The following is a 20,783-nucleotide window of genomic DNA, read 5'->3' as shown; positions in this document are numbered from 1 at the left end:
GAGACCCACAGGAAAAGGTGTAAAAGACAGGACGGGGGGCCGCAGAGGAGGGTTCTTTCTGGAAGCGCTGACTGCGTGCCCAGGCCCCGGACTACGCGGTCACGGTCGTCATCCCCGCCCTACAGATAACCGAGGCGCAGAGCCGTGGAGCGACTCGCCCGGGGTCACCCGGCCGACAAGCGACAAGAAGAAGGAAGCGAGTTCCTTTCTCCTCGCCCAGGGAGGGGGACGAGGTCCCAGCCGCCAGGCCACGCCGCTCCATCCCGGCCACGGCTCCCGCTCCCCGGGCCGGCCTAGCCCGTGGCCTTCCCGGGGCGCCCGGCGAGGGGGAGGCGAAGGGCCCCCTCCCCGGCCTCCGCGGCCCGCGCGCCACGCCCCCGCCTCCCGACGATTCCAGATGGCCTCCTCGGCCGGTCCGCCCTCCTCCGCCCCCCCGGGGAAAAAAAAAAATCGAGCCAGGGCCTAGGGCCTAAATCCTCCCCGGCGATCCAGAGGGACAGGTCTCGCTTTCCCATTTGCCATCGGGAGAGGCGGGAAAGGCGTCCGAGCCGGGGCCGCCCCCTTCTTCGGCAGCCGTCGACGCGCCCCCGGCGCGGAGGACGCCCGGCAGTTGGGGGCCCGACGGAATCGGGGGGCGGTTGGGGCGGGAACGAGAGGGCCTGGGGCCGTTCGCCCGGGACGGGGGGAGACCCAGAGGCAGTTGGTCAAGGACCCCGAGAGCGGAGGGAGAGGAGGGAACGGGCAGAAGGGCGACGCTCCCCTCCTCTTCCCACCCAGCTGCCGCCCCCCTTCTCTCAGGGATCACCCTTGGGGGGCGAGGGAGGCGTGGAGGACGACGCCGGCAGGGGCAGGGGGCAACGCGGGAACCTAACTCCTTCTCCATGTGGCCGGGCTCAGGCCTTCGGGCGTCGGGCCCGGAACGTCCGGGCGACGGGCCTGGAACCCCGGGCGGCCCCGACCCCGGATCCCGTCTCCGCGGCACCGTCGGCCCCTCCGGCCGGGGGCCGGGGTCGGGGGGTGCGACGGAAGAGGCCGGGGGAGACGTCCCCCCCCCCGACCGGAGGGTTTCCTCTTCCAAAAGAGCCCAGGCCTCAAGAGGCGCGGAAAAGCAGGCATTCGCACGCGCTCGGTGGCCCCTCCTTCCTGCAGACTACAAATCCCAGCATGCTTTGAGGGAGAGGCCCCCCTCCCCGCCCCCCACTGGGGTAAATTCGTTGCCCCACCTGGGGCAGACCACCATCTACCGACCCTATTACATTCGCTCAGTACCCACGCTCACTACAGTGCTCCGGACACCGCAGTAGGCGCCCGACGAATCCCATCGCTCGACGCCCCCCCACCCTGGCTCAACCAACATCGACCCGGCTCTGACCCGAAGCCCACCCTCATCCCCGGCCCCCCACGACAACCCGGGCTTCACCCCCTGACCGGCCGCGGGCCAGAACCCCCCTCCCCACCCTCTCCCCTTTCCAATCGATCCATCGCCGGGATTTTTCGGGCACCCGCTGGGTGCCGAGCGCTGTACTGAGCGTCTGGGCGAGTCCGGTGCAACGGAATTAGGAGACGTGTCCCCTGCCCGTGACGAGCTTACAGTCTAGAGGGGAAGACAGACGTGAATAGGAACAAATAAGTAATTTGGACTATATCATTTATAGATATGTACACAAGGGCTTGTGGGGTGGGGCGAATATCAAATATCCAAAGGTCACCGATCCAAGAACAGAGACGGCGCCCCGGGGTGAGTCGGCCTTGGTACCCGGGAAGAAAGGGAGGGTGCACGGCCCATTGTACGGAGGGGGAAACCGAGGCACAAATCCGGCCCTTTTTTTGGGGGGGGGGGGGGCAAGCGTTCAGAACAGTGCTCTTCCTAACGAGAGCGCTCACTAAATATCATCGACGGACTGACGTTCTAGACCTCCAGTCGGCTCGCTGTGTTTGGCGTACCGTCCTCTCCCGAACGCTCAGTACGGTGCTCTGCACGCCGGAAGCGCTCAATAAGTAGGACCGAGCGAAGGAGTGGTGGGCGGCGGACGCGTGCGCCATCTCCGTTGTGCCGTACTCTCCCAAGCGCTCGGTACAGTGATCTGCACGCGGTAGGCGCTCCATAAATACTATTGATCGATTGAAAACCACCTGAGGGGCTCGTACTGGTAATAATCGGGATGGTGATGGTGGTGTCTGTTAGGCGCTTAGTACGTGCCAGGCACTGTTCTGAGCGCTGGGGTAGATACAAGGTCATCGGGGTTGTCCCCCGTGGGGCTGACGGCCTTCGTCCCCATCGGGACGGGTGGGGAGGTTGAGTCAGAGCTCGCCCACGGCACCGGCGACTCCCCGCAGACAGAGCGGGACGGGGCAGGGGCCGGGAGGCGGGGACGAGGGGAGCGTCCCCCAGCCACCCTCCCGGGGGAGAAGCAGCGTGGCCTAGTGGGTAGCGCCCGGGAGTCAGAGGGACCCGGTCGTATTTATCGAGCGCTTACCGTGTGCGGAGCACTGCGCCGAGCGCTTGGGAGAGTCCAACGGAACAATGAACAGACCGCTCGTCTGCTGGGTGACCTGGGGCCAGTCACTTGGGTTCTCCGGGCCTCGGTTCCCTCATCCGTAAAATGGGGACGGAGGCCGTGAGGCCCGTGGGGGACGGGGACTGTATCCGATCCAATCTGGGGACTCTATCTACCCGGAGTGCTCGGTACAGGGCTTGGCACCTACGAAGCGCCGGACAAATACCGCTCCGGCGCTCTGCACACGGTAAGCGCTCAATAAATACGACTGAATTGAATAGCCCAGCCTGGTACCTAGGAAGAGCCGAACAGATACCATTACAGTGCTTTGCACGCCGTGAGCGCTCAGAAAGTACAATCGAATTGAATACCCCAGCCCGGTACAGGGGAAGCGCCGCACAAATACCACGAAAACCAAAAATCGCGGGGGTTTCGTCCTCGGTGAGCGTAACCCCCCGGGGAAGACCCCAGTCCGGCCCCCGTGGCGGGGGTCTCCGCGGGGTGGGGGATCCCCTCCCCATCCCTCCATTCCGGGGTCTCCCCGGGGCGTGAGTCACTTCTCCGGGAGGAGGGACGGAGAACCCGGCGGCCGTCGCCGGCGCAGGCCCCAGACCGGGCCGGGCCGCGGCCCCGCCACTCCCGGGTTCCCCGAAACCACAATTACGGGCCAGTCCCGGGCAGGGGGACGATTAGGGCGGCCCCCCCAAGCCCCTGGGCTCGGCAGACCCTCCCCCGCCGCCCTCCACGTCCCCCCTCCGCCGAGGCGGGCGGGGACACCGAGGCGCCTTCCGTCCCCGGAGTCCACCCCGAGAGTCTCCGCACGCCCCGACCCTGCCGCCGTGCCCACCCTCGGCCCACCCCCCGCCCAGACCCTCCAGGGAAACGGAGGCCGGGGAGGGATGGGGGTGATCGCAGGACCTCGTCACCGACACTACTTCCGGCCGAGCCGGGGGTCCGCCAGACACGGAGGCCCAGGCTCGGAAATCTCCCTCCTTCTTTCTCCCTTTCTCTCCCCTCCCGATCTCTCTCTCCTTTCCCTTCCCCCCTCCTCTCCCTCTCTTCTCCTTTCCCTCTTTTCTTTTCTCTCCCTATTCTCCTTTCTCTCCCCTCCCTCTCTTCTCCCTTCTCTCCCCTCCCTCGTCTCTCTCTCCCTCCCTTCTCTTTCCCTCTTCTTTTCTCTCCCCTCCCTCTTCTCTCCCTCTCTTCTCCTTTCCCCCTTTTCTTTCCTCTCCCTATTCTCCTTTCTCTCCCTTCCCTCTCTGCTCCCTTCTCCCCCCTCCCTCTTCTCTCCCTCTCTTCTCTTTCCCTTTTCTTTTCTCTCCCTCGCTTCTCCTCTTCCCCTTTTCTTTTCTCTCCCTCTCTTCTCCTCCGTCCTCCTTTTCTTTTCTCTCCCTATTCTTTCTCTCCCTCCTCTCTTTTCCTTTCTCTCCCCCTTTTCTCTCCCCTCCCTCTTCTCTCCCTCTCCTCTTCTCTCCCTCTTGTCCTTTTTTTCTCTCCCTTCCCTCTTCTCTCCCTCTCTTCTCCTCCGTCCTCCTTTTCTTTTCTCTCCCTATTCTTTCTCTCCCCTCCCTCTCTTTTCCTTTCTCTCCCCCTTTTCTCTCCCCTCCCTCTTCTCTCCCTCTCCTCTTCTCTCCCTCTTGTCCTTTTTTTCTCTCCCTTCCCTCTTCTCTCCCTCTCTTCTCCTCTTTCCCGCTTTTCTCTCCCTCTTCTCCTCTTTCCTCCTTTCCTTTTCTCTCCCTATTCTCCTCTCCCTTCTCTCCCCCTTTTCTCTCCCCTCCTTCTCTCTCCCTCTCCTGTCCTCTTTCCCTTTCCTCTCCCTATTCTCCCCTCCCTCTTCTCTCCTTCTCATCTCCTTTCTCTCCCCTTTCTTTTCTCTCCCTCTTCTCTTTTCCCTCCCCTCCCTCTTTTCTCTTTCCCCCTTCTTTTCTCTCCCTCCCTTTTCTTTTCTCTCCTTCTCCCTCCCTCTCTTTTCAAATAAAAATAATGATTATGCTCTTCGTTAAGCGCTTACAATGTGCCAAGCACTACACTAACCCCTGGGGCGCACACGAGCAAGCGGCGTCGGACACGGTCCCTGTCCCACGGGGGGCTCACAGCCTCGATCCACACTTTACAGATGAGGGAACTGAGGCCCAGAGAAGTGACTTGGCCGAGGTCACACGGCAGACACGTGGCAGAGCCGGGATGAGAACTCGTGACCTTCTGACTCCCAGGCCCGGGCTCTAGCCACTAGGCCACGCCGCTTCTCTCCCTCTTTTCTCTCCCTTTCTCCTCCCTCCCTGGCAGGAGCCGGAGGGTCGGGCTGTGGGTTTCATACTTTTCCAAAGGAAGAAGCCCCCCACACCCTGCCCCTCCGGGGACGTCACCCGGGATCTCGCCCATCCCCGGGAGCCCCCGGCCCCCCCCCCCCCGAGAGGCCCGGCGCCGAGGGAATCTGCCCGGCCTGCAGGGGGCAGCCCCAGCCTCAGGAGGGCGGGTGGGCGAGGGACCCCGGGCCGCGGGGTCAACAGAGACGCCAGAGAGGGCCGATCGCGGCCGGCGGGGATGAGGGAAGGGCCAGGCAGAGCCGACCCTTGGCTGCGCGAATAATAATAATAATAATAATTATTATTATAGCATTAATTAAGCGCTTACTATGTGCCAAGCACTGTTCTAAGTGCAAGAAGGAAGGCCAGGCGGATCCGACCCTGGACTGTGGGTATAATAATAATTATAGTATTTATTAAGCGCTTACTCTGTGCCAAGCACTGTTCTAACTGCATGAAGGCCAAGCAGATCCGACCCTGTGCGGCGGGTATAATAATAATTATAGTATTTATTAAGCGCTTACTCTGTGCCAAGCACTCTTCTAAGTGCATGACGGAAGGCCAGGCAGATCCGACCCCGGGCTGCGCGTATGATAATAATTATTACTATTATAGTATTTATTAAGTGCTTACTACGCGCCAAGCACTGTTCTAAGTGCATGAGGGAAGGCCGGGCTGATCCGACCCTGGGCTGCGCGTATAATAATAATAATAATAATAATTACAGTCTTAAGCGCTTACTATGTGCCAAACACTGTTCAAAGTTCACGAGGGAAGGCCGGGCTGATCCGACCCTGGGGTGCAGGTATAATAATAATTACAGTATTTGTTAAGCGCTTACTATGTGCCAAGAACTGCCCTACGTGTATGAGGGAAGATCAGGCTGATCTGATCCTGGGCCGCGGGTATAATAATAATAATAATAGTATTTATTAAGCGCTTACTATGTGCCAAGCACTGTTCTAAGTGCAGGAAGGAAGGCCAGGCGGATCCGACCCTGGGCTGCGGGTATAATAGTAATCATAGTATTTATTAAGCGCTTACTCTGTGCCGGGGCACTGTTCTATGTGAACGAGCGAAGGCCAGCGTGTAGCACAGTGCCTGGCACACAGTAAGCACTTAAATACCATAAAAAAAATAAATCTTGGTGAGGAACGCGCGACTCTTATACTGTACTCTCCCAAACGCTTAGTACAGCGCTCTGCACACTTTGAGCGCTCAATAAACCCGACTGACTTGAAAGCTCAGTGTGGGCAGGTCTATCGGACTCTCCCAAGTGCTTAGTACGGTGCACGGCACACGGCGAGCGCTCAATAGATACGATAAGGAGGGGGCGACGGCGAACGGGGGGACCCCCTCCGTCCCCCCCAGCCCGTCCGCCCCCTCAGAATCCACCAGCTTTTCGGGGGGAACCAGGGGATCCCCCCGCTTCACATGCTGTCTTTTTCCTTAATGGTACTTGTTAAGCGCTTACTAGGTGCCGGGCACTGTGGTAAGCGCCGGGGTTGACGGACGGTTGTCAGGGTTGGGCAGGGTCCCCGTCCCTCCTGGGGCTTCCGGTCTTAATCCCCGTTTCCAGATGAGGTAGCTCGGGCCCAGAGGGGTCGTCCGCTGTGGGGCCTTGGGCATGTCCAAGGGTCTAAGCATGGAAGCGCTCAGTACAGCGCTCCGCACGCAGTAAGCCCTCAATAGAGACCGCCGAATGAATGAGGCCACTTCTCCGTGCCTCAGTTACCCCACCTGTCAAATGGGGATGAAGACTGTGAGCCCCACACGGGACGACCTGATGACCTCGTATCTCCCCCGGCGCTTAGAACAGTGCTTGGCACCTAGTAAGCGCCTAACCAACCCCGTCGTAATTATTATTAAGCGACTCGCCCAGGGTCACCGCGGCGGACAAGCGGCAGAGCTGGGATTAGAACTCGGGTCCTCTCGACTCCCAGGCCCGGGTTCTGACCCCTATTCACCGATTCCTTCAATCCCCTCCATCGCGCGCTCACCGTGTGCGGAGCACCGGACTCTGACCGCTAGACCACCGGGCCCGCCTCCACTCCCCGGCCTCCGGAAAGGTCGCCCTCGGGGAAAGAGGGGCCCCCTCCCCCAGGAACCCGGTCCTTCCCCCCCCCCCCCCCTTCATTTACTGAGCGCCTCTTGCGTGCGGAGCACCGTAGCCAACGCTCGGTGCATCCGGTCCAGTCGCCCAGGGGAGGGAGGGGAGGCCTCCCGGGGGGCAGGTGGTCGGTCCTCCCCAGGCGGCCGGGGGATGGATGGGAGTCGGGAAAGGGGGGGACCCGAACGGGGGCTCGACGGGGAGGAACTGGAGCGGGACGGCACGGATCCCGGGAAATCCCCCGCTTCCCATCCCTCTCTGGCCGCAGAGGAGGCTGGGGGCGGGGAAACCGAGGCCGGATGGACGGGCTTCCTCCCTCCCTTCCCTCTGTCCCTCTGTCCCTCCTTCCTTCCTTTAATCCCGCCAGCTGGAGGGCAGAGGAGGGGAGAGGGATGGGGGAGGGGGTGGGCAGAGGCCTCCCGGGTGATTTACGAGGCCAATTCGGGCCGGGGTGCGGCCCGCTACCGAGACCGGGGGCCAGAAGGACCCGGGTTCCGGTCCCGGCCCCGCCGCTCGTCTGCCGGGTGACCTCGGGCCGCTCGCTCCGCTTCCCCGGGTTCCCTCACCTGCCAAACGGGGACCGCGACCCACCCGATCTGCTCGTACCCACCCCGGCGCTGGGCACGGAGGGGGCGCCTAACGATACACCACCATCGCCGACCATCGTCCTCGAAGGACCCACCCGGCGGGGCCGTGCCCGGGCAGGGGATGTGTCCGTTGCTCCGCTGGACTCTCCCGAGCGCTCGGTACAGCGCTCTGCACGTAGTTATAATAATAACGTTGGTACCCGTTAAGCGCTTACTACGTGCAGAGCGCCGTCCTGAGCGCTGGGGGAGACCCGGGGGTCAATCGGGTTGCCCCACGTGAGGCTCCCGGTCTCCATCCCCATTTTACAGATGAGCTCGCCGAGGCTCGGAGAAGTGAAGCGACTGACGTGGCGGGGCCGGGATTCGAACCCATGACCTCTGACTCCCGAGCCCGGGCTCTTGCCACTGAGCCACGCCGCTTCTAAGCGCTCAAAAAGTAGGACCGAAGGGTGGGTGGGGATAACGTCTGCCGACTCTAATGCGCCGTCCCGCACGCCGGACGCAGTTCTCCGCGCACGCTAAGCGCTCAGTACGGTCCGCTCGAAGTCTGCCTTTGCCCCTCTAGAGGCCCGTGGGCGGGGAGCCGACCCTGGGCCTGCGGGTAGGCCAGGCAGATCCGACCCCGGGCCGCGGGTATAATAAGAACAGTACTCGTTAAGCGCCCACTCTAACGTCCCGCACTTTCTCCGACGCTCCGTACGGCGCTCCGCACGTAGTTGTTGAGCGCTCCCCGAACGCCACTGACCGATCGAACGGGACCCAGGACCCGCGGGCTTCCCGCGCCGGGACGGAGGGGACTCCGTTCGGCGGCTTATCGTCTCGGGGCCGAACTCTGGGGGATTATGGAAGGATTCAGCCGGATGGGATGGGAAGAACCGGAGAAAGGGGGGAGAGGGTCTGGCCGGCCCGGGCCTCGGTTTCCCATTTTGGGGCGCGGTGACCGACCGGATCCCAGCCGCTCCGGCTTCGAGGCCCCACCGGGGGGGTCGGGAAGGGACGCGGGGGTTTGGGTCGGGTGGGTGGGGGCGTCTAGAGACCCCAAAACAATAACGATAATCATGACGTTGGTATCTGTCAAGCGCTCACTACGTGCGGAGCACCGTTCTGAGCGCCGGGGGAGACACAGGGTCATCAGGTGGTCCCACGCGAGGCTCACGGTCTTCATCCCCATTTGACGGATGAGCGAACTGAGGCCCAGAGAGGTGAAGCGACTTGCCCACTTCACAGAATCCCGGCTCTGCCCCCGCGTCAGCCGCGCGACTGTGGGCAAGTGGCTTCACTTCTCTGGGCCTCAGTTCCCTCATCTGGAAAATGGGGATGAAGACCGTGAGCCTCCCGTGGGACCACCTGACGCCCCTGGATCTCCCCCGGCGCTTAGAACGGCGCTCCGCACGTAGTAAGCGCTCAACAAACAGATACCAAGGTAGTTCTTAGTATAAATACCCACTCGACCATTCACTCGATGGTATTTATTGAGCGCTTACGGCGCGCGCCGCCGGGTCGGCGGTCGGGAAAGCCCGGTCCAACGATAAACGGTGACACTCCCTGCCCACGAGGAGTGTGTTTTGAGCGCCTCCGGGGGCGCAGAGCGCTGGACTAAGCGTTGGGGAGAGGACCGGGCGACCAACGGCCGCCCTCCCCGCCCGCCACGAGCTGCCGGCCACGGGAGGAAGAGGGCCATTAATGTACGTAGATCGATTAAGGCAATGTACATAACGAGTCGGGGACACCGCCAAGGCAAACAAGGTCACCCCCACCCCAGAGTCTCCCCGCTCACCCTTTACACCCGGTTCCCGGGACGCGGGCGGATTTCGCTTTCGCTACCGCTTCCAGGAAAGGAAAAACAAGCAAAATTCCCCAAGGAAGGGAGGACGGGGAAGGGGGGGACGTGAAACCATCATCCCGCGGGGAGGCCACGGGGAAGAAACCACCATCCTGGCGGGGGGGCGCGTTCACTTAAGCCGGGGCGCCGACTGCGTGCCGGGCACTGGACGGAGGGAGCGCCGGGGAGGGGTCACTATCCTCATCGCGGCACCCGGGAGGAACCGCCGTCCTCCCGGGGCGAGGGAGGGGAGAGGACGCGTCCCGGAGCCCGTCGGCGGGGAGCCGTCGCCTCTGTTCGCTGCCCCGTCGTACTTTCCGAGCGCTCGGTACAGCGCTCCGCACACAGCAGGCGCTCGCTAAATACGACTGAACGAGTCAGGTCGACCCCCCGGTGAAGTCTGATCCCGATTAGGCCGTGAGCCCGTCACTGGGCCGGGACGGTCTCTGTCTGTTGCCCAATTGTCCATTCCAAGCGCTCAGTACAGCGCTCCGCACACAGTAGGCGCTCACTAAATCCGACCGAACGAGTCGATTCAGTCGTTCATCCGGCCGTATTGAGTGAGCGCTTACTGTGCGCAGAGGGCCGTACTAAGCGCTCGGGAGAATACGAGATAATTAGACTCTCCCAGCCCCGGAGGATTTACTTCCATATCTGTAATTTTATTTATCCCTTCGCCCGTCCCCTCCCCGTTTCCGGCCCCGAGACACTCATGTGCTCGTCCGTCGTTTTATTTATTCGCGTGGCTCAGCGGCAGGAGCCCCGGCTGGGGACTCGGAGGTCGCGGGTTCTAATCCCGCCTCCGCCGCCTGTCTGCTGCGTGACCTCGGGCCAGTCGCGTCGCTTCTCCGGGCCTCGGTTCCCCCATCTGGAAAACGGGGGACGAAGACCGCGGGCCCCACGTGGGACCACCTCATGACCTTCTATCTCCCCCAGCGTTTAGAACAGTGCTAGGCCCGTAGTAAGCGCTTAACTATCATCGTCACTATTATTATTGAAGTCTGTCTCCCCCCCCCACCCCCGACTTTAGACTGTGAGCTCGTTGTGGACAGGGAATGTGACCGTTGTTGTTTTGGGCTTTCCCAAGTGCTCAGTACAGTGTTCTGCACACCGGCAGCGCTCAATAAATACGACTGAGTGAATGGAGGCGGGGAGAGGACGCGCGGAGGCACCGTTATGGTGGGGACCCCCTTCATCTCTTTACGCTGTGGGGGGGCTTCTGACCCTCCACTTGGGTCCCAACCGTCCTGAAGGCGATCGATAAATCCATCAATGGTATTTACTGAGCCCCTCCTATGGGCAGAGCACCGTTCTAAGCGCTCGGGAGAGCACGACGCAGAAGGCTGAGCCGACTTGTTCCCACGGCAGCGCGGCTCAGGGGAAGGAGCCCGGGCTCGGGAGTTAGAAGTCGTGGGTTCTAATCCCCGCCGCGCCACCCGTCAGCGCGGTGACTTCGGGCAAGTCACCTCTCTGAGCCTCGGTGACCTCGTCTGGAAAATGGGGATGAAGACCGGCGGCCCCACGTGGGACCGCCCGATCCCCCCCCCGGCGCTTGGCACACAGTAAACGCTTAATGAACGCCATTAATACCGGGACACGGGGCCCGGGAGCCAGGGGGTTCATAGCCCAGCTCGGTCCCTTGTCTGCTGGGTGACCCCGGGCAAGTCACTTCACTTTCCTGAGCCCCAGTTGCCTCATCTGTAAAAACGGGGATTAAGCCGGTGAGCCCCGTGCGCGACCTCATTGGCAGTTTGGAACGCTGCCCGGAATATGGGAAGCGCTTAACGAATACCATTCAAAAATAATAAAAGAGAGAGTGAAGGGCCGGAAGTCAGGAGATGCGGATTCTAATTCCTGGCTCCGTCACCTGCCTGCCGAGCGACCTTGGACAGGTCGCTTGATTTCCCCGGGACGGCGGCGTCTTCTGTAAAATGGAGGTTAAATCCCCGTTCTCCCTCCCTCTTTGACCGTAAACCCCACAGGGGACGGGGACCGTGTCCACCCTAATTCAGTTGTACCTATCCCAGCACTTAGAACAGTGTCTAGCACATAGTAAGCACTCAATTAATACCATTTTTTTTTAAAAAAAAAGGTTATTATTCCCTCCCCCGACAGTGCTTGGCCCACTTGGTCCTGACGAAGATGATGATTTTCAATCAATCAGCCGTATTTACTGAGCGCTTACTATGCGCAGAGCACTGTACTAAGCGGTCGGGAGAGTCCAACACAGCAGGGTTGGGGGACACGGTCCCCGAGAAGCAGCTAGCGGCCGCGGCCCGGGCCTGGGAGTCGGAAGGACCTGCGTTCGAATCCCGGCTCCTCCACTTGCCCGCCGGGTGACCTCGGGCAAGTCACTCCGCTTCTCGGGGGCCCCGGTTCCCTCGTCCGGAAAATGGGGATGAAGACCGGGAGCCCCATGATAGAGAAGCCGGGTGGCTCGGTGGGAAGAGCCCGGGCCTGGGAGTCGGAGGTCATGGGTTCGAATCCCGGCTCTGCCGCTTGGCAGCCGGGTGACTGTGGGCCAGTCACTTCACTTCTCCGTGCCTCAGTTCCCTCAGCTGTCAAATGGGGATGAAGACTGGGAGCCTCACGTGGGACGACCCGATGACCCCCGTATCTCCCCCGGCGCTTAGAACAGTGCTCGGCACATAGTAAGCGCTTAACAGATACCAACATTATTATTACCTTAGTGCTCAGAACAGTGCTTGACACATAGTGAGCACTGTTCTGGTACCACGATGCTGATGAGGATTTTGGTGGGGGGGGGGGGAATCAATGAAGCTCAAAGGCCCCCCCACTGGCCCCCCGCTAGCCCCCCGCCCGCCCCCCACAAACCAGAACCCTACAAGTTTCCAAAATCCCGTCGACGCAAACGCAGCGCCCACCCGACCCCGGCCTGGAAAAGCAAACTTGACCCCGTGACCGGTCGCGGGGGCTCTCGGAGGGGCTTCGCGGGCAGTGCCGCTGCCTGGCGTTCGGCCCGTCGGGGGCCGGTGCCACCTGCGAGGGGGCAGGAGGCTAGCGGAGGGGAAGCGGCGCGGCTCAGCGGAAAGAGCCTGGGCTGGGGAGTCAGAGGTCAAGGGTTCGAATCCCAGCCCCGCCGCTCGTCAGCTGGGTGACTGTGGGCAGGTCACTTCACTTCTGTGCCTCTGTGACCTCATCTGTCAAATGGGGATTAAAACTGTGAGCCCCACGTGGAATAACCTGATCACCTTGTAAACCCCCGCAGCGCTTAGAACGGTGCCTTGCACGTAGTAAGCGCTTAACAAACACCAGCATTATTATTACTATTCTCTGGGCCTCAGTTCCCTCATCTGGAAAATGGGGATGAAGACTGTGAGTTCCGCGTGGGACAAGCCGATCGCCTTGTATCCCCCCCAGCGCTCAGAACGGTGCTCTGCATACAGTAAGCGCTTAACAAATACCACCATTATTACTATTAATAACCACAAGCCCTCGGGTATTGCCCCCGACACCCTGGGGCGTAACTTCCCACCGCCCCTGCCGCCGACGGACAGACGTTCCTCTCGCCAACGCCAACGCGGGGCGGAAATTCCTGCTGGCCCTGCCACCTCGTTACCCCCGTTACCCACATCACCCTGAGGTCAAACTCCCTATTGCCCGCGACACCTTGGGAGGCGGGTTCCTATTATCCACGACACCTTGGGAGGCGGGTTCCAATTATCCACCACACCTTGGGAGGCGGGTTACCCACGCCGCCGACACCTCGGGGCAGAAATTCCCATCACCCCCAACGCGGCGGGGTTACGCGTCCCCACGACACCTCGGGGCGGAAATCCCCATTACCCACGACACCGGAGGGGTGAAACCGCCTATTCCCCAAGACGCCTTGGGACGCGGGTTCCCATTACGCACAACGCCTTGGGACACGCGTTCCTATCACCCACGACATCTTGGGCCTTGGGTTCCCATCACCCGGGGCGCCTTGGGGCAGAAATTCCCATTACCACGACACCGTGGGGTGAAACCTCCTATTCCCCAAGACGCCTTGGGATGCGGGTTCCTATTACGCACAACACTTTGCGACGGCGCGTTCCTATGACCCACGACACCTTGAGACACGTTCCTCTTCCCCACGACACCTTGGGCCTTGGGTTCCCATCGCCCTCGGCGCCCTGGGGCAGAAATTCCCATTACCCACGACACCGGGGGGTGAAACCTATTCCCCAAGACACCTTGGGACGCGGGTTCCCATCACCCACGGTGCCTAGGGGCAGAAATTCCCATTACCGTTCCCATTACCCACGACACCTATTCCCCAGGACGCCTTGGGACGCGGGTTCCTATTCCCCACAACGGCGTGGGATGCCGGGCCCCCCGCCCCCTTGGGGCCCAAGTCCCGCGCCCCACGCCGCCGGGGGGTGAAACTCCCTCTTCGCCACGACACCTTGGGGGCGGAGGTTCTCAGAGGGCAGTGCCCGGGCGGCGGGCGTACGTGGCGGGCGTCTAGCGGCCCATTAGCCGAGGCTGGGAAAGGAGGGACGACCAACAGACCGCACGCGACTCTGAGCTCTGCCAAACGGGGACGAAGTCCCCCGTTCTCCCTCCCCCTCGGCCGGGGAAGCCCCGTGAGGGCGAGGGGCCGGGTGCCATCCGACGAGCTGCCGGCCGCCCGTCCGAGGGACTCCCCGCCGTCCGTTTTAAGCCCTCGATCCCCTCCTCGCCCCCTCCTACCGCGCCTCGCCGCTCTCCTCTCTCCGCACGCTTCGCCCCTCTAATGCCAACCCGCTCGCTGCCCCTGCGTCTCCTCTATCTGGCCGCCGACCCCTCGCCCGCATCCCGCCTCCGGCCTGGATCGCCCTCCCTCCTCGCATCCCTTCCTTCGAAACCTCATCGGAGGCCCGTCTCCTCCGAGAAGCCTTCCTTGATTAAGCCCCCTTTCCTCTTCTCCCGCTCCGGACCCGTCCTCCCGCCGCTTATGTCCCTATCCCTCATTTATTTATTTCTATTCAGATCTGTCTCCCCCCTCTAGAAACTTGTCGTGGACAAGGAAGGTGTCTGTTTATTGTCCTACTGGACTCCCCCGGGGGCTCAGTAGAGTGCTCGGTAAATAGGACCGACTGCTTAGCACCCGGTACGCGCAGAACCAACGCCACGGTTATCATCATTACGACCTCGAGGCACAGGACACGCTCTTCTGTCTCCCCGTCCCCGAAGGGGAGAGGTCTCTGTAAGCCCGACCGCATCCGCTCACTGTCTCTGTGAGAGATTCTCACCAGGCCACGTTGCCCCTAATCACATTAAATAATAAAATAGCGGTATTACGTTAAGCGCTCACCGCGTGCCAGGCACTGTACCGACCGCTGGGGTTAATGGGGTTGGACGCGGTCCCCGTCCCACACGGAGCTCACAGTCTCAATCCCCTGAGGGAACTGAGGCCCGGAGAAGTTAGGTGACTTGCCCAAGGCCACGCGGCGGACAGGTGGCGGAGCCGGGATTAGAACCCAGGCCTCCCCGACTCCCAGGCCCGGGCTCCGTTCACTCATTCATTCACGCGATCGTATTTATCGAGCGCCGACCGTGCGCGGAGCACCGATAATAATAATGACAGTGGTATTTGTCAAGCGCTTACTACGTGCGGAGCACTAAGTGCCGGGGTGGATGCAAGGTCAGCGGGCCTGTCCCACGTGGGGCTCCCAGTCTTCATCCCCATTTTCCAGATGAGGGAACTGAGAAGAGAAGTGACTCGCCCAAGGTCACACAGCAGACAAGTGGGGGCCCCTCTGCCTCGAACCCAAACGTGCGGGTGCCCGGGACGGGACCACCATCGGTCGGGGAAGCCCCCCACCCGCCCCCGGCGGACCTGCTCTCGGTCACCGCTCCGGGCCCCCGCGGAACTTGGGGGGGGGCCCCAAATGCCCTCATTCAGTCATCGATCGTGTTTATTGAGCGCTCACGGTGTGCAAAGCACTGTACTAAGCGCTTGGGAGAGGACGCTATAAACAGAAACATTCCCTGCCCGAGGGACACGTCGTCTACCTTCCATCCCTCCCGCTGCTGTTTATGCACGGGTTCCCCCTACCCGCCTTTCCCTCCCGCCGCAATCAAAGCACGGGTTTCCTCTACCCCCCGTCCCTCCGGCTGCCATCAGAGCGCACCGTTTCCTCTACCCTCCTTCCCTCCCGCTGCAGTCGGAGCCCCCTCGCTCCGCTTCGGCTCCCAGGGGGAGGAAGCCCAGCGGTCAGCGCGGAGGGGGAGCCGACTCCCCGTCAGGGCGTCCGCCCCCGGCCCACCCCGAACGGGAGCTGCTTGAGACGGGCCGACGGGCCTCGGAGGGCCTCGGGACTGGGGCTCCGGGGGTGGCCGATACTCGCCGGGCCGCGGACCCCGCCCTGACTCGGTTTCCCCCCTCCCTCCCGGCGAGGGGGTAATCACGCTCCCGGCCGCCCTGCCCGGTGCCAAGGAATTATCATGGCCCCCGTTGAGATCCTACAGGCCTCCCCCGCCGGGCACGTGTTTTCCAAAGAAGGCCGGGCTCTACCCCACCACTCCCTCCCGGCCCCAGTGGGTAGAGCCCGGGCCCGGCAGTCAGAAGGTCCTGGGTTCCAATCCCGGCTCCGCCACTTATCTGCTGGGAGACCTCGGACGAGTCACTCTGCCCCTCCGGGCCTCCGTTCCCTCGGCTGCAAGATGGGGGTTAAGACCGCGAGCCCTATGTAGGGCTGGGTCCAATCCGCCCATCTTCTATCTCCCCCGGCGCTTAGTACAGTGCCTGGCACATAGTAAGCGCTTAACGGATACCATCATCATCACCTCGCCTAGAAGGACTCGCTACCCACAAGACACCCAAAGCCGAGGGCGGTCTCCAAATCGGAGTCCCCCTCCGGAAGGGGGCAAACGGAAACTCCCCTCAGCATCTGATTCCTCCCCGCCCCGTCCCACACCCTCGAATTTCATTCCCCGTGGGGGTCACTGCTCGACCGGCCTCGGCCCACCCCTCCGATCGACGCTATTTACGGAGTGCCGAACGCCGTGCTGAACGCTTGGGAGAGTACCACTGGACCGAGTCGCCGAGACACGTGCCCTGCCCGCAAGGAGTCTGCGGTCTAGACGGGGAGGCAAGACATTCATATAAAACGATAACGTGCGGAGGAGGCACCGGGGACCCAGCCCGGGGCCCGGAAGTCCGAAGGAGCCGGGTTCTAATCCCGGCTCCACCACGTGGTTGCCGTGTGACCTTGGGCCGGTCACTTCCCTCCTCCGGGCCTCAGTGACCTCCTCCGTAAAATGGGGACGGAGACCGCGAGCCCTACGTGGGACGACCTGATGACCTTGTATCTGCCCCAGCGCTTAGAAGAGTGCTCGGCACATAGGAAGCGCTTAACAAATACCGACGCCGTTATCACCTACCCCAGCGCTTAGAACAGTGCCTGGCGCAGAGTGAGAGCTTGACAATGATGATTACTATTACGATGACGATTATTAAGTGCCGTAAGGCTGAGGTGAATACTAAATGCCCAAAAAGGATTCGAATCCAAGAGAAGCCAGGGGAAGAGTCAGATGACAGGCAGGGTTATTAGTAGTAGTAGTAATAATAATAATAATAATGGTAGTTGTTAAGCTCTTACTACGTGCCAGGCACTGTACTGAGCGCCGGGGTGGATACCAGCAAATCGGGTCGGGCGCAGTCCCCGTCCCACTTGGGGGCTCACCGTCTCCACCCCCATTTTCCAGATGAGGGAACTGAGGCCCAGAGAAGTGAAGTGACTTGTCCAAGGTCACACAGCAGACGAGCGGCAGAACCGGGATTGCAACCCGGAGCCTTGCGACTCCCAGGCCGGCGCTCTATCCGCTGCGCCGCGCTGTGCTCATTGAGCGCCGGCGGTGTGCTGAACGCCGTACTGAGCGCTTGGGAGAGGACAACGGAACAATGTAAGGGACAGAGTCCCCGCCCACGGCGGATCCACTGGGCCACCGGGTGGATCCGGGGGCGCGGGGCCCGGCACGTTACGGGGAGCGAGGCTTGGGGGGGAGGGGATCTCGGAGGAGGGGGGGGGGTCCCCCGGTCCAGCGGGGATGGACGGATGGGCCCGCCGGTACCCACCCCAGTGCTTGGCACGTAGTAAGCGCTTAACAGATACCCCAGTTATTATCTCCGGCGACGGGACCGGAGCCTAGAGGACCGAAACCGAAACAGTCCGGCCACCCCCGGTGCCCCCTCCCATCATTTTCCCCGCACCCCCTTTTCCCAGATTCCAGCCGCCCCCTGCCCCCCAATCTACCCTTCCACGCGCACCCTCTTTAGACCCCCAACCCCCAGAGAGGAGGGGGCTTCCCCAAACCCCCCTCCCGCCCCCTGTTAACCCTGGTGGGGGGCAACAAGACCCCCTCCCCGTTGCACCCCTCCCCCCCAAAAACCTCCTGATGCCAGAGGTCTCCGGCCTGCGCAAACACCCCCTCCCCAACAAGACCACCCCTCTCCCTCGCGACCCCCGGCCTTGGCCTACCTGTCTATCGTCTGGGGGGGTCTCACGCTCATGGTTCCGGGGGTCGGGGGGCGCAGGGCGGAGGCCTCTCGGTCGAGGCCCCTCGTTCGCAATCGCAAAAATGCACAGACACACACAAAAAGGGGGTGCGGGCGAAGGGGCTTGGTGGGGGAGGGGGGAAGAAAAAGGGGGGGGGTCTCCCCAACTTCTCAGCACCGAAGCTCTCCCTCCCTGGACCTCAGGATGTCGGGGTCCGGAGCTGCCCCGAGGGGGGTCTGTCTGCAAACATGGTCCCCCCACCCAAGCCCCCTCCCCTCCTCCCCGCCCCCGACCCTTTAAGGAGGGAAAAAAACCCACCAAAGGCTTGAGTGAGGCAGGAAAGCAGAAGGCACCCCGATAACCTGCTTCCTAACCCCACCCCAAAACCCCACCCCCAAATAAACCCACCCCCCCCCCAAAAAAACACCCCCAACCACAAATCCCTGCAAAACTAGGGGTGGGCGCCTTCAAAACACCAGCTGCAACTGCAAAATCCAGATAAAAAACATCCTTTTTGGGGGTGGGTCCCCGAGTTCGAGGTTCCTCTCCCCCGGATCCCCAATATTTAAGATGAGGAGGGGGCTCTTTTTCCCGGTCAGGTTGTAAAAAGACAATAAACCGGACGAAAACGACAACGACAACAACAAAAATGCACAACCCGCGGGTCTATTATCCCCTTCAAAAAAACCCTACTAAAAAAAGAGAAAAAAATCAATGCCAAATCCCGCAACCGTCAATCGATCCCGGTCCTCGGGATCCAGGGATCCGGACTCCCCCAAATCTTTTTTTTCCCCTTCCCCCCCAAATGTGGGCGCCGGCAGGGAGGGCGAAATGCACGGCGACAATCCGATCGCGAATGATTGGCAGCAGACCCTGGGAAAATGGGGTGGGGGGGGGAGAAGAGAAAAAAGCAAGCCGGGGGAGGGGGTTGTTTGTCCCTTTCGCAGACCCCCCCCCCCGGAGGGGGTCCCCCGCGACCCGCGGGCCGGGCTCCTGCCTCAGTTTCCCCGCTTCCCCCCTCCGGGAGGCTGCCTCGCCCCGGCCTCCATGAAGCGGGGGAGGGGGCGGTCCCTACCTCCCGATTCACCCGGAGACCCGCCAAAGGGACCCCCAGAGGCCCCGAAGACCCCCAGATCCCCAAAGGACCCCAAAGAGACTCCCCAGACCCCCGAGGAGACCCCCAGAGACCCACCCAAGAGACCGCCAAAGACCCCCAGGGACCCAAAGAGATCCCCAGAGACCCCCAAAGACCCCCCGATCCCTCCTGCGGAGGCTCGTGCCGGTAGGCCGGCCTCCCCCAGCCCCAGGACTGGCCCCTTCCCTCTCCCCTCCCCCTGCTCTGAAGCCCCCTCCCCTCCTCTGTCCCCTCCTCTGTCCCCTGCCCCCTCTGCGGGCGGCCGGATCCGGCCGGGCCCGGGCCCACCCACCCACTGACCCACCCCCTGCTCGCCTGCTGCTCCTCCTCCTCTCTTCCTCCTCCTTCCTCGGCCCCTCACATCCCGGCCTCTCCCGGGTCGGGGGTCGCAGGGGGGATGGGGGAAGAGCAGGGCCTCGTCCTTCCCTCTCTGTCTCTCCGTCTCTGTCTGTCTCTGTCCTGTTCTCTGGCTGGGCTCCCGAGCCTCCTTCCGGGCCGCTGCCCGCAGCCCCCTGCCCCCTGCCCCCTGCCCCCTGCCCCCTGCCTCCTGCCTCCTCTTCGCCTCCCGGTTGGAAGGGAAGGGAAGAGAAGGGAAAAGAAGGAAAGAGAAGAGAAGGGAAGGCCCAGCCCCCTCCCCCCTTCTCCTCCTCCTCCGCCCCGCCCTCCCCTCCCCTTGCTTTTTCCCCTCTCCAGCTCCTCCTCCTCTTTTTCTCCTCCTCCTTCTCCTCTTCTCCTCCTCCCCTTTTCCTGCTCCCTCTCTTCTTTTTCTCCTCCTCTTCTCCTGCTCCCCCTCTTCCTTTTCTCCTCTCCTATTCCCCCTCTTCTCCTCCTCCTGCTCCCCCTCTTCTCCTCCCCTTTCCCTGCTCCCCCTTTTATTTTTCTCCTCTTCTCCAAATCCTCCTCTTCTCTTCCTTCCCCTTCTCCTTCTGCTCCCCCTCTTCTTCTCCTCCCCTTTTCCTGTTCCCCGTCTTTTTTGTCCTCTTCTACTAATCCCCCTCTCCTCCTCCTCCCCCTTCTCCTGCTCCCCCTCTTCTACTCCTCTCCCCCTCTTCTCTTCCTCTCGCCTCCTCCTGTTCCCCCCCTCCTCCCATTCTCCTGCTCCCCCTTTTCTCCTCCCATTCTCCTACTCCCCCTCTTCCTTTTCACCTCTTCTCCTAAACCCCCCTCTTCTCCTGCTCCATCTCTTCTCCTCCTCCCCTCCTGTTCCCCCTCTTCTCCTTCTGCTTCCCTTTTCCTGCTCCCCCTCTTCTTTTCTCCTCTTCTACTAATCCCCCTCCTCCTTCTCCCCTCTTCTCCCGCTCCCCCTCTTGTATTCCCCCTCCCCTCTTCCTCTCTTGCCTCTTCTGCTCCCCATCTTCTGCTCCCCTTTTCCTATTCCCCCTCTTCTCTTCTAATCCCCCTTCTGCTCCTCCTCTTCTCCTCTCCTCCTGCTTCCCCTCTTTTTTCTCTTCTACTAATCCCCCTCCTCCTCTCCTCCTGCTCCCCCTCCCCCTCTTCTCTTCCCCTTTTCCTGTTCCCCCCTCTTCTTTTTCTCCTCTTCTTCTAATCCCCCTCCTTCTTCTCTTCTCCTAATCCCCCTTCTCCTCCTGCTCCATCTCTTCTCTTCCTCCTCCCCTTCTTCTCCTCTTCTAATCCCCCCTCTTCTCCTCCTCCTCCTCTTCTCCTGCTCCCCCTTCCTCTCCACCTCTTCTCCTGCTCCTCCTCTTCTCTTCCTCCCCCTTTCTTCTCCTCTTCTTCTCCCGCTCCCCCCAAACTTTCCCCTCCTCCTCCCCTCCTCCCTTCCCCCCTCCTCCCTCTCTCCCAGCCTCCCCTGCCTCTTCTTTCACTTTCTGCCTCTGA

The 20,783-nt window shown here is 61.8% G+C and overlaps 1 protein-coding gene across 1 annotated transcript in view; it reads right to left on the bottom strand.

Moving 5' to 3' along the window:
* ARHGEF11 (Rho guanine nucleotide exchange factor 11) overlaps nt 1–17,916 on the bottom strand; it is a 45,665-nt gene extending 27,749 nt beyond the window's left edge. Inside the window, exon 1 of the mRNA XM_039910876.1 lies at nt 17,792–17,916. Within this exon, the coding sequence (XP_039766810.1) occupies nt 17,792–17,823 (32 nt within the window). The 5' untranslated portion in view covers nt 17,824–17,916. The remainder of the gene's footprint in view (nt 1–17,791) is intronic.
* Nucleotides 17,917–20,783: the final 2,867 nt, after the last annotated feature.

This window comes from Ornithorhynchus anatinus, chromosome X5 (genome assembly GCF_004115215.2).
Source record: "Ornithorhynchus anatinus isolate Pmale09 chromosome X5, mOrnAna1.pri.v4, whole genome shotgun sequence".
Lineage (NCBI taxonomy): Eukaryota > Metazoa > Chordata > Mammalia > Monotremata > Ornithorhynchidae > Ornithorhynchus > Ornithorhynchus anatinus.
Note: the sequence above shows the minus strand (reverse complement) of the source record. Positions and strands in the feature narration are given on the sequence as shown.